Source organism: Punica granatum, chromosome 2 (genome assembly GCF_007655135.1).
Source record: "Punica granatum isolate Tunisia-2019 chromosome 2, ASM765513v2, whole genome shotgun sequence".
NCBI classification, from domain to species: domain Eukaryota; kingdom Viridiplantae; phylum Streptophyta; class Magnoliopsida; order Myrtales; family Lythraceae; genus Punica; species Punica granatum.
In genome coordinates, this window is record NC_045128.1 from 14,980,739 (window position 1) to 14,994,261 (window position 13,523).

Consider the following 13,523-nt stretch of genomic DNA (forward strand, 5'->3'; position numbering starts at 1 on the left):
CGCTGTCTCTCTCTCTCGTGTCCTTGTACTGTGCCGGTGTCCGCTTCCTTCTTTCAGGCTCTCTCGCCGGAGAATTAGGGTTTTGTCACCTTCCGGCGAAGTGCATCAGTGTCCAATCTTAGATCTCCACACATAGGCAAGACATCGATACCGAAGGATAGTCCTGAATTTGAGCAGGGAGGGACCGGAGGGGAGATCGGATTGTGAAGTAAGACCGAAGACCGCTCAGCTCCTGTCTATGGCGTGCGTTTACATACCAGTGCATAACTCGCAGGAGGAAGTGCGGGTGGCGCTGGACCAGCTCCCCCGCGACGCCACCGACATCCTCGACATCCTCAAGGCCGAGCAAGCTCCTCTCGACCTCTGGCTCACTATCGCGGTACTCTTCTCATCTTTCCTGTATAGTAATTCTTCTTCTAGGTCTCAGTTTAGGGGCATTGCTCTGTACCATGTTAGTACAGCGTATTGTGTTTCCACCTACTGGGAATAACTTCGTCCCTAGTCGCAATGTGGAGTAGCCGCTCAAAGGTTGAGGCTTGTAGAATTTGGTCGACATTATCTCTATTTTGTGCCGTAATGTCCTCTGTGTTAGTCTGTCTTGTTTGTTGGGATCAATGTATATGGGTAGTTTCAGCAATGTCTAAAATTTTCACTCTCCTTCACATAAAAGTTTGCTGCTTGATGCCCAAGTCTCCAATCATCCTCTTATCTTTAGCATTGAAACCTGTTGGTACAATCGTCAGCCTGCTTTTCTAATCGAAATGGCCATAGACGAAATTGTAATGCACCCCGAGTTTGTCATGCCAAAATAATTCACCCTTTGCTTCCAATTCAACTTCGGTTTATGTTTGCATCTTTTGTATTGTGGCTTGTGGATCAATAATGAACTGTAAATGCAGAGGGAGTACTTTAAGCAGGGTAAGGTAGACCAGTTTCGGCAAATTCTGGAGGAAGGTTCAAGTCCAGGTACATCCTTTTCCACAGCTTTCCACTAATGCTTATCTTATTCTGTCATCCTCTGGTAAAATTCTTGCTTAGTCCTAGAATAAGGTTTTGAAAGTGCTGACTTGGATGTTTTGTACTGCAGTTAATGCTTTTATAATGTGTTTGGAGGTTCAATAAGAACGAACCTTATGGAGCATATTTTGCTAAGATTTTTTTTTTGGGCAGAAATCGATGAGTATTACGCTGATGTGAGGTATGAGCGGATTGCGATTCTAAATGCGTTGGGTGCTTATTATAGTTACCTTGGAAAGATTGAAACTAAACAGAGAGAAAAGGAGGAGCACTTTATTTTGGCGACTCAGTACTACAACAAGGCCTCAAGAATTGACATGCATGAACCTTCTACTTGGGTTGGAAAAGGTAATATTAATAGGTTTTTCCTTCATGATGAATGATGGATGTTGTGTAATCAAGGTTCTGATTTTAGTATCACTGATAAAACTGTACCTGTTGCTTTTTTGTCAATTAGTTATTTAATTTATACGATGCCAAAGAGACTCATATGATAAGCTTTCATTGATCTACAGATATTATTCCCTTTCTTTGGTAGTAAAAAATTTAACTGAAAGGAGTTGTACCTTTTGATTTGTTACCTTTAAAGAGATTTAGGAAGTATTAAGACCAACCTAACCTAGGCTGCTGATTATTTCTTGCTCTGCCTGTATGCATATCATAATCTTTGACATAGGAATACTTTGGAACTTCTTTTTCCTTGTGATCCCCCTACAGGTCAGCTTTTACTTGCTAAGGGTGAAGTTGAGCAGGCATTTGCTGCCTTTAAAATTGTTTTAGATGGTGATCGCGACAATGTCCCTGCTCTTCTTGGTCAGGTACGAATTGCAAGAATTATGCATTTTGAGGAGTTCTCAATATTTAGTTGGAAACCTGAATCATGGAGATACTCAGGAAGAAGAGGAGAAGATCCATGACAACCTTATCCACCTTATTTCTTTTAAAGAAAAATGCCTATCAAGGAGCTAATTTAGTTAAACCTGGAGGATATTAAATGAAATTCTCTTTGAAATGGGTCAAGAACTTTATTAAAGAATCCGACATGCTCAAGTCGGTGTCAATGCAGGCCTGTGTTGAGTTTAATAGAGGGCGCTACTCGGATTCGCTGGAGTTATATAAGGTGTGTGACCTCATTTCTTCTTGAGATATGATAAGATTCCTCTCTATCTAATTCCACATTAAGCTTAGTCTGTAAGTTTATGTCAGATGATCTATGGTGCTACTCATTTCAGAACAATATTTTAGTTTAAAGTGGTCATCTGACTTTTCTCTGAACTCATCATGCATGAAATATTCACAGAGAGCATTGAGAGTACATCCTGATTGCCCTGCTGCTGTTAGACTGGGCATAGGACTCTGTCGCTACAAGCTGGGTCAATTTGGGAAAGCACGGCAAGCTTTTGAGCGAGTTCTCCAGGCAAGTTAATCAGGTTTTATGCATCCTTATGATATATAGATTTGGTACTGTGCATTATTGTTACTACTGCTGATTGCCCATTTTGTGTTTATTGCACAGTTAGATGAAGAAAATGTTGAAGCACTTGTGGCACTTGCTGTTATGGATATGCATGCGAATGAAGGTAATATGTGTCCTACTGTAGTACTTATGATTGGTATCTGCATATGTTTGCATTGGATTATGGCTGATCCATGTGAGGGTTGCTCTTTCAATCTAATCTCTATCTCTATTATCTAAATACATCTACAGCTGCTGGTATTCGGAAAGGTGTGGAAAAGATGCACAAGGCCTTTGAGATATACCCTTATTGTGCTATGGCATTAAATTACCTGGCTAATCATTTCTTCTTCACTGGGCAACACTTTCTGGTTGAGCAACTAACTGAAACTGCCCTTGTCGTTACTAATCATGGGCCAACAAAGTCACATTCATACTACAATTTGGCAAGATCTTATCACAGCAAGGTATGATAATCTACTAGCAATTTGGATTTATTAAGAACTTTTCATGAAAATACTTAAGATAGCAGAATTTCTAATGCTTCCTTTTCATCATGTCCCATCACTCAAACTGCTGATTTTAACATTACAGATAGTGTTTTGTTGTATGTTGACTTTGACTTGTTTTCTTCTGCAGGGAGACTATGAAAAAGCTGGGCTATACTATATGGCATCTGTTAAGGAAGTCAATAAGCCCCATGAGTTCGTCTTTCCATACTATGGTTAGTAGTTCAATGTGCTTTCTGTTGTCAGACTTTTCTTTCTCTTCTTATTTTTGCTGTATGAATAGTTATTTTCTTTCTGTTGTCCAGTAATATGTGCTGAATTCTTAAGTTTTCCTGACCATTGCAGTTGCTTGAAGTTGTGATTCTTTATATTATTCTTTTTTTCGCTTAGTTTTCTGATTAGGCTTCAATCAGATACTGTTCCATGCTAGCTCTTGCCTTAGCGTCCCCCTCATATGTTCATTTTATCAATAGGTCTGAGTCAAGTGCAGCTGAAATTAGGGGATTTGAGAAGTTCAGTGTCCAACTTTGAGAAAGTTTTGGAGGTATACCCTGATAACTGCGAGACACTAAAGGTAAGTTTGCTGATGTTACTGCTGTCAGGAAATAAATAATTTACATCTACTTTCAAGCTTAATGGGTTTATCTTTATTCAACCAGCCTTTCCTTGTCAGGTTCTTGGGCATATATATCTGCAGCTAGGGCAGTTTGAAAAGGGCCAGGAGTTTATGAAGAAGGCAACAAAAGTTGATCCCCGTGATGCGCAGGTGCTAATCTTTTCTTATGGTTCTTAATGCTAGGTATGACGGCGCATATGTGAATGATACCCCTGTCGGGTTGCTACGGCTTCCTTATTTCCATTCAATCAGAAAATTGTTTTTTTTTTTTCCCCAACTAGTGATCCTCTATATTGCATGCTAAACTTTGATACTCTAAATCCTAGAATTATCTTTTCTTAGCCAAGTTCTGTCGTGGCCTTTGTTTCCAAGTGAAAGTATCTATGAGGATGAGTGTATTTGTCCTCTTGCTTTTTTCTTTTTCTCTGTGTCTGCATTTATTTCATTCTAAAAAAGAAACATTTTGTGCGAATGAGTGGACTGGATCTACCTTTTTCATTTTGAATTAATATGATTTGAGCTTGGTGGTTTTTGAAGCTATATATGTCACATTCTTCTATGCTAACAATCTTAAACAAAATCAGGCATCTTTGGATCTTGGGGAACTGTTGATATCATCGGACCCAGCAGCTGCTTTGGATGCCTTTAAAACAGTAAGTTGTTCAGCTTTGTTTCTCTTCTCAAAATATAACTATGCTTGAGATAATAATAGCATTCCTTGTCATTTAAATTTTTTAAAATCATAGAATGAGACACTATGTCATCGGCTATTAGTTTTTCATTGTTATAAGATATACTCTACATCATTTTTGGACAATATCCTTTAGTGCTACAAACTTTTTCTGTGCAATTGAAGTTTTGTCAAACTTTGCTCTTTAAGTGGATAAATCTCACTACATCTTGTTAAAAGAACTAGGCTCGTCTTGGAATCATTACTCTGCACCTTCATTCTTAGTGATGATTTTGCTAATCATGTCACAAGGTGAATTTTTTACAAAAACAGTTGAGATGATACTTCTGGATCTGGTCCTTTTATCTTTCTTTATATAGGGGTTGCTTGCTAGCACGTGGTAGCTTTCAGTTGGCTTTACCATTTATCATTTAACTGTCCAATTCAACTTTTGCAAGTTTCCATTGATATATTCAAAAGTTGACTGTTTCATGTTATTGCCACGGTAGCTCTCTCTGTTACAATATGGTTTCATCTTTTCTTAGTAACCGACTTTGAATTTTGATCTTCCATTTCGTTGAATCTGTTGACGGTCTCGAGAAACATTATTTGGACTTTTCAAACTTTCTTGCAGGCACACAGTCTGCTGAAGAAGGGAGGGCAGGAAGTGCCGGTAGACTTGCTCAACAACATTGGAGTTATCCACTTTGAAAGGGGAGAGTTTGAGGTCAGACCTCTTAGTTTCATCTACATTTTATGCAGAAGAATCTGTTGCATCTTGTTGAAAATCTTCGTTTCTATTCCAATTTATGGAATTGTATATGATCCTCTCTCTCTCTCTCTCTCTCTCTTCCCCCCCTTCTAATTTCCTGTACTATCTTGCAATGTACTATACTTAAATATCTTCTCTAAACACATATAGTAAAACATTTCATTCTGAATCCAGCTAGCAGAGCAAAGTCTTACGGAGGCTGTTGGTGATGGCATATGGATTTCATTGATTGAAGGGAAGGTGAAGTCTAACCCTACTGATGCTGCTGAATCAGTACGTCTGTACAAGGACATGAAGATATTCACTGAACTCGAAGAAGATGATGGTCCAGTGGAATTACCTTGGAATAAAGTAACGGCACTTTTCAATCTCGCAAGATTACTGGAGGAGATTCATAAAACTGAACCTGCAAGTCTGCTTTATCGGCTTATTGTTTACAAGGTGAGTTAATTTACACATTTGTCTCTATTATTCTATCCTGCTGGCTATAAGTTCATTCTGTGCTAGGCAATTGTGAGCTCCCTGGGGCTCAGACCAACTGCTAGTGATCTAGCTGGTGCCTGAGCGGGGCCAATGGTGACCTTAGAGGGGCTCAGCCCAACCAATGGCAACCTTGCCTGGCCTTGGCTTTATGGCTCTTGGGTGGGCTTGCCGCACCCTTGCCAGGGTCCTGGCTGGATAGTGGTGGTGGTGGAAGTTTCCTCAGTAGTAGCTATGCTACTCTGTTAGACAACTTTGGGAATTACAAATGATAGTTCTTTTACGGTAATCATATACGTGGATGAGGCTAAAAAAGATGTTGGCTGACTTTTCTGTTTCCATCAATCAAATGTTGGAGTCCAAAAAATATTTTTTCGAAAGTGGTTTTTCCCGAAACAAATGGACCCTATCTCTTTCTCACTAAATTCTTTGTGCACACATGAACATACTTTTTTTTTTTTTAATCTTTGATTAGATGGTGTATACCCTTTTCTTGTTTTCTTTTTTGATTTCTGGGTAGGTTATGATGCTTGGTCTAATGCTATTTTTTCCTATAAATGTTTCAATAATCTAGATGTTTAACTCATTTTTTTCTCAGTATCCTGACTATGTAGATGCCTATCTGAGGCTTGCAGCCATTGCCAAGACGAGGAATAACATTCAATTAAGCATTGAATTGGTGATTACTGCTCCTAGTATTGATGTTGCAAACTTCTTGTACCAGCATTTGATATACTCCAATGCTTTTACCTTCTATTCTACAGGTAAACGATGCTTTAAAGGTGAATGATAAGTGTGCAAATGCATTATCTATGCTTGGAGACCTGGAACTTAAAAACGATGACTGGGTCAAGGCAAAAGAAACATTCCGAGCTGCCAGTGAAGCAACCGGTGGCAAAGATTCTTATTCCACTCTCTCTTTGGTACCCCATTTGACCCTCTTCAAATATGTTTTAGGTTGCTTAAGTATTAAGAAATCATTTTGGAGAATCAGAAAGTGAAATCTATTTTTGTTTTTGTATATTTCTGTTACCACGCTGGAATTCTGATGTACTGTGGCTGCGATTGGGCAGGGGAACTGGAATTATTTTGCTGCAATGCGCAATGAGAGGAGAAACCCTAAGCTAGAGGCAACACATTTGGAGAAAGCAAAGGAGCTGTATACAAGAGTATGATGTTCCTTTTCTCCCTCCCCCTTTATCCTTTCTGCTGTAGTTAGGGTCATTTTGCAGCAGTCTTTCGCTGCTGGGTGTTTCTGGTTCCACTCTCGGGGTATTCCATTTCTCATTTTCTGAGCTCTAAAGCCTCTGGATTATCGTTCTTCTTCCATTTGATTATCAGGTTTGTTGTTCAAGGTTGCTTACCTGACAATCTCTTTATGTAGATGTAACTCCTTTCTTTATCTCTCTGTAGGTTCTGGTTCAACATAATTCTAATTTATATGCTGCCAACGGTGCTGGAGTAGTCTTGGCTGAGAAAGGGCAGTTTGATGTTTCCAGAGATATCTTCACCCAGGCATGCTATAACTATTCTTTGTTATATAGTCCAGAATTCTCTTTTTTCCATTTTTCGATTTTTCATTTTGTAACTCTGACCTATTAATTTGATAATCTCCATAGGTTCAAGAAGCTGCGAGTGGAAGCATTTTCATTCAGATGCCTGACGTTTGGATCAATTTAGCACATGTTTATTTTGCTCAGGGAAATTTTGACCTTGCTGTGAAAATGGTGAGTGAGTGTAGTTTGGTGATTTGTGTATGCCCCTTTCCAAAACCATAAGCAAATCTCCTGGAAACCTTGTGGACTCAATGAGAACTTTTAGCTTGTGATGATATCTCATATCCGAAAACTAGCAGTTTACTGATAAACCAGTCTCTGAAAATGGCAAGATTAGATTCACGACAATCTAATTTGAAAAAATAAAAAATTTGGAATTCGAATCTTAAAATCAAAACCTAAGAGAAGTTGCTTTAATGTTCCCATTGGAAAATAGAGACTTTGCAATGAGAACTTGCTTTTCAGTTGGAAACTTCAAATAAAAAATTAATTAAAAGGAAGAGGAAAATTGGCAACTTTCCGTCCGTGTTTTGAAAACTAAAAGATAAGAAAGAAATAGGATAAATTCCTCCAAGACCCCCTGCTGTTAAAAGACATGGACATCCATTGTTTTAAAGTAGGTAACACCCCAATACTAAGTAAACTCATACCCTGTTAAAGTTTTCAAAAGGTTATAGTCACTCCATTGTAAGTTTCTAAAGACACTATAATCCCCGCATGTGGGGTTATAAGTGTCTTTTTGTTATGGGGATGTCATAGTTCTGGGAATAAGGGTTATTAGTGTTGTATTTTAGAATACTGTGGATGTCTTTTCCAGAATTGCTGAATATGTCGCTGGAATTTATCTGAGAAAAACTTGCACTACCGAGTCGGCTATTCAACTGGCAGCATGTGCCAAATGCAGCTCAGTTTTGTAAAAATATACCTGAAGGCGAATACCATTCGTCCTAGTTACTTATGCTCATGAACATATATATGAGCTTGACCTGATTGCACTTGTTCTCATGCAGTATCAAAATTGCTTGCGGAAGTTTTATTATAACACAGAGTCTCACATTCTTCTCTACTTGGCCCGTACCCATTATGAAGCTGAGCAGTGGCAAGACTGCAAAAAGACCTTGCTGAGAGCCATTCACTTGTCACCTTCTAATTATGTACTAAGGTTTGATGCTGGTGTCATGATGCAAAAGTACTCGGCTTTAACACTGCAAAAGGAGAAGAATAAGAGAACTGCTGATGAGGTTGCTTCTGGACCCTGGTTATATGTTGCCCATAGTTGTATTTAAATTTTATCAGTTTTGATGAGTATATATTCAGTCTTGTGTTCTGTTTACCTAGTAATTTGTGAAAAACCATGACAAGGCGCATGCAATAGTTCTTTCTTCAACGAGATATTGAAAGTTAAACTGAACAGGACAGTGAATTATTAGAATTGGGAAATTGCTACCTGTCGGTTCCTGGGACAGTTAAACTGAACGGGACTGGAACGGACAGGCAACGATTTCTATGGGAACTGTTCTTTGAACAGGGCATTCTGCTGGGTCTAATTGAAAAAAAAAGAATATATATATATTAAATTGGCGGCTGTATTCTTAATTTCTAAAAATAATTTAGACTTGGAAGTTGTTGCTTTCAAGATTTTCAAGAAACTTTAATTTAAGTGGCATGCATTTGATTTAAGTTTTGCAACTTCCAAAATTGACAAGAAGATTAGTTGTACGATATGATTTTACATCTGGAAAATTAGAACTCTTGCCCTAAAAACTAAACATGGAGAGTGGAAGTTGGAGGAGGATGCTGCAAAGGAAAGGAAATTTTCAAGAAGACTCACTGGGTAGTTGTTGCAATCAAATAAAAGGAGTCAGTGCAGTGACAAAAAATAATTTAATTTATAATTAAATAAGGATTTGTTTGGATTTATAAATTTTTTTTAACTCAACTCAACTCCATCTATATTCAATTCAACAACACAATTATTACTTTTTCATTTTTTTCATTTTTTTTAAACCATTCAATTCAATTTTTAATACTAAATTCTCTCAACTATGCAGTACTTTTTCCACAATTCAAGAACACAATCATTACGCAATCATTACTTTCTCTCAACTATTCATTAGTTTTTCACACTTTTTCTCATAATTCAATAACATAATCATTACAAACCAATTAAAACCAAAATTCAACTCTACTCTAATACCAAACACAACCTAAATCTTCAAGAAGTTCAGTTAAGAAACACTGGATTTTGTGCAATTTGTAGAAAAGCTATGCAAGATGTATGGTATATTTTGGTTGATGGGGATCTTTTATTGGGACAGGTTCGTTCAGCATTTGCAGAACTAAAGAATGCTGTCCGAGTATTTGGTCAATTGTCTGCAGCTGCCAATCTAAACTTTCATGGATTTGACGAGAAGAAAATTGCGACACATGCCGAGTATTGTAAGCACTTGCTGGAAGCCGCGAAGCTCCACTGTGAGGCAGCTCAGCGTGAAGAAGAGCAGGCTCGGCAAAGGCAAGAACTTGCTCGTCAAGTAGCTTTGGCCGAGGAAGCTCGGAGAAAGGCCGAGGAACAGAGGAAGAAACAGGTCTGCTGCTTTAGACTGCTTATTAGGTGGTAGAGAATGAGTTTGATACGGTCTTGTTTCTTGATATGGTGTTGTTTTTTGAGCAGTTGGAGAAGAGAAAACTAGAGGATGAGCTGAAGCGTGTTGAGCAGCAAGAGGAGCATTTCAAGCGTGTAAAGGTAAGGACTACTTGAGCAGTTACCACTTTATCTCTGGGCACATCTATAAAAGCATCAAATCTCTGTCTGGGCAAATGTCAGTTTTGAACCGGATCTATAAAACAATATCAAAAGTGGAGGGGACCAATACAAAGCTAGAGGAGGCTGGTTTTCTGGGAGAGGGGAACGAGCATGTTCACTTGGTCCAATTGCACATCCAGCTTTTATGCCGAGAGGATGGCATGAAGCTCCACTTTCATTCTGACTGGCAGCTTGATTTAAGCTCTAAAATGATTATTTCTATATAAGACTCTGCTGTCCTTGTTACCTCTTGCGTTAAGTGCCACTGGTATCCCCAGAAGTAAAGGAGCACTTGAAGTGTGCTTTTTTTTTTTACCAAAAAAGATGTCATATTTTTATATTAATATAAATGAACATTTTTTTTTATTGTGGATTTCCTGAATCGTGAATGTTAATGTGTATCAAGCCATAAATGAATACTTTTTCCTTCTACATTCCTTATCAACAGGAGCAATGGAAGAGCAGTGGACCTAAGCGGAGGGAAAGGTCCGATAATGATGAAGAAGAGGGTGGACACAGTGAGAAGAGGCGGAAGAGAGGTGGGAAGAAGAGGAAAGAGAGGGGCTCGAAGTCACGGTATGAGCCGGAGGAAACTGAAGCTGATATGGTGGATGATCAGGAGTATCCTGAAGATGAAGATGCCAACTTGAATTACAGGGAGGGGCCAGCTAATGAAACTCAGGAGCAGGATGACGATGAAGTGGAAGAAAATGCACAGGGTCTTCTTGCAGCAGCAGGGCTTGAAGATTCTGATGCTGATGATGAGGTAACGATATGTCTCAGTCAAAAAATTAGCTGTTTTCCTGTAGATGGTCAAACATATACAGTAGGTTCTGTGTTTACTTTCTCTGTTTCTTCTCTGCCATGGATTCATGTTTTAGGTAAAAGCTGCTCTTCAAGCTTTTGCAATGCTAGTCTGTCTAGCTTGATAAAAGTTGGTTTAGAATTGCAAAAAGGGAAAATGGGAATGAAGGAGGAGAGGGTTGAGTAACTATCTCAAATACCAATTCACTAAGCAGATGGAAACCCATCTGGTGAATACAATGGTTTTTGACTTAATTTGTTCTCAGACGTCTCAGCTCTCTCTTCCTTGGCTCTCCTTCCTTTCATTTCCTCTTCAAATATTTTTAAGTGCCTTATCTATTAATTTTAACCAATTAGCTTCCAATGCTGACATATTGGAGCACCTTTCAACTCGGTGGGGTTGGGCATAATTCCTGTTTGTATTATTACTAGCTGTAAATCCATGCCTGGTAAATTGAAGACCTCCATCACGTATTGTCACAGATGTATCTTTTCTTCTTATGAGTGTTAAAGGTTCAATCTGATTACCATCAATAGAAGTTTTTAAATTTTAGAGCCTCTCTTTATTGAAATGTTTCTCATATTCTTGTTTAAGCCATCAAATGCTGGAAAACGAAAGCCGGCATGGTCAGAATCCGACGATGATGCTCCAGAGCAGCAGCCCAACATCAGCCCTGTAAGAGAGAATTCCGCTGAGCCTCAAGAGAGCGACACAGAAGTTATAGAGAACAGCGAGAAGCCTAATGGAGATGATGATATGGACGAGGATGATTAGGGTTGTAAATGCAAATCTAAAAAATTTCTTGTTTCTTGGGTAGTACGAAGAGGCTGTGCTAGGGAGGGAATCTTCTCTTTGTTTATAAACGTTTGTCTATGATTCCCTAAATGTATAAAGCTGCGATTGCACTTGAAGAGAAATCATTCATATAAGCAATTCTCCTTGTCTTTCGGTTGCCTTTCGCATTTCTGAGATAGTCCACATTTTGGCTTTATATAGCTCATCTCTTTTTGGCACAACTTTTTCTATTATGAATTCTTGGGTTTCAGCATTATTCGAGAGGATACCAACTTCAGAGCGGATGAAGTACGAGAAGGCTTTTTATTGAGCTCAGAACAGGTATGAAACGGAGACAACCGTATTAAGTTTCCCAGCTACTTTCTGAATTTTATGAGTGTACAATGTCTCAATTGGTTCTGTATTTAATATATGCGAGTTTTTGGTAGTAATTAATGTCCTTTCGACAGATTTGGTTATTTTGACAATGGAACTGTCCTCTGGCAAGCATTAACTGGGCTGCTACTGATGTAGAGTCGGGTTTGGGCTAATCGAGAGAGTCGGTAAGGTCATCAGAGTTCTCCACTTTACCGGACACAAATCCTGTCTGGTTGTCTCTATTCTGCCTGCACAGAATGAAAATGATCTGATGTAAATTGAACACTTTAGGTGAAAAGATAGCATGGCTGAATGAACATCTACAATTACCTTGAGTGGCAGGATGAGGCCCTTATACGGTCGGGTCCAGCTTTAGTGGCTGCGGTTGTGAGTGTTATTGTTATGGATGACAATTGTCTTGTCTAATATCCATTCGTAGAAAATAGGCAACTCCAATGCTTAATACATGACTCCACTCTTGAGGTGAGGGTGAGTTCAACAAGAGGAGAGACTGTGGGGATAACATATCGTAATGCTGTTAGATCGACTCTCTTTTGATATAGGTCCTACAAAAGAAGTTCATCGATCGGACGGTTTGGTTTGTAGGCCCAAGGAACGGTTCCGAATAAGCTCTCTGAGCTGCTCGGGGGGGCATGACAAGAGTCAGGTTGTACGGATTTCTTCTTTTGCTAACTGAATATATGTAAATAATGAAATAAATAAATAAGAGTGTCCTTAAAAATTCACTTTTATGATACAAAAAAAAAGAAGGGTAAGGTTTTTGTTATTTCGTTAGAAAGCTTAATATTTAACAAGAATCTTGTTATGTTATATTAAATTTTAAAAACTTATTTTTTGATAAGGTAATATATTATTTTGTAAGAAACTTATTAATTTAGCACGAATTTTTTGAAATGACAGGTAAAATCACCTACTCACCTTCCGTTCTTAAATCTAAGCATTCTGTCAGTTCTCCCATTAATTTTAATAGATTTTACTTAACGGCGCCACATGGCCCATTCGAATTGGATGAGTGGATCCTATTGGTTTTATTTAATAATTAATTATTTTGAAAATGAAAATACTAAAAAAAAATTCAAAAAAAATTAGAGGGAAAGGAAGAAAGGGGTGGCAGACACGGTAGCCTCGATAGCAATTGCCCCAATTGAGAGAACTCCCAATTTCAAGGATTTTCCCGATTGGGGCAAGTAGGGCCCTGACCGCGGTTGCCACCCCCCCAATCGGGGTTGTCGGCAATGACAGAGGTCGCTGCCGATCTCGGTTGTGGGTTGGGGGGAGGGGGGGTTGCGGCGGCGGCCACGATGGAGGCGCCACACGCCCCAGTCGAGAGAAGTCCCAATTTCGGGGGTTTTCTCGATGGGGCTGGTAGCAACCCAATTGATGCCGCCATCCCCCAAATTGGTGTCGTCAGCGATGGTAATTTTCCGCCAACTCCAATTGGGGTGTGGTGGCCGCAATCGAGGCCACCATGGCTGTTGGTTCCCTTCTTCCCTTTTTTATTTTTTATTTTTTTAGAATAATTAAGTATTAAATAAATTCAATGGGGTCCACTCATCCAATCCAAATGTGCCACGTGGTGCCGTTAAATAAAATCCGTTAAATTTAATGGAATGATTGACGAAATACTAAATGTGAAAGCGAAATTTAAATTAGTGATTTTACGCGT

The 13,523-nt window shown here is 38.9% G+C and overlaps 1 protein-coding gene across 1 annotated transcript; it reads left to right on the top strand.

Annotated features, from left to right (window-relative positions):
• LOC116195997 (protein CTR9 homolog) lies at positions 1–11,675 on the top strand. Its single transcript, XM_031525487.1, has 24 exons — positions 1–379; positions 900–966; positions 1,171–1,365; positions 1,735–1,835; positions 2,084–2,137; positions 2,318–2,434; positions 2,534–2,597; positions 2,726–2,940; positions 3,113–3,197; positions 3,456–3,556; positions 3,656–3,748; positions 4,183–4,251; positions 4,903–4,995; positions 5,215–5,481; positions 6,119–6,199; positions 6,285–6,443; positions 6,594–6,689; positions 6,934–7,035; positions 7,140–7,247; positions 8,087–8,317; positions 9,395–9,661; positions 9,748–9,819; positions 10,328–10,645; positions 11,279–11,675. The coding sequence occupies exons 1-24, from the start codon at positions 239–241 to the stop codon at positions 11,456–11,458; spliced, it is 3,276 nt and encodes a 1,091-aa protein (XP_031381347.1). The 5' UTR covers positions 1–238; the 3' UTR covers positions 11,459–11,675.
• Positions 11,676–13,523: the final 1,848 nt, after the last annotated feature.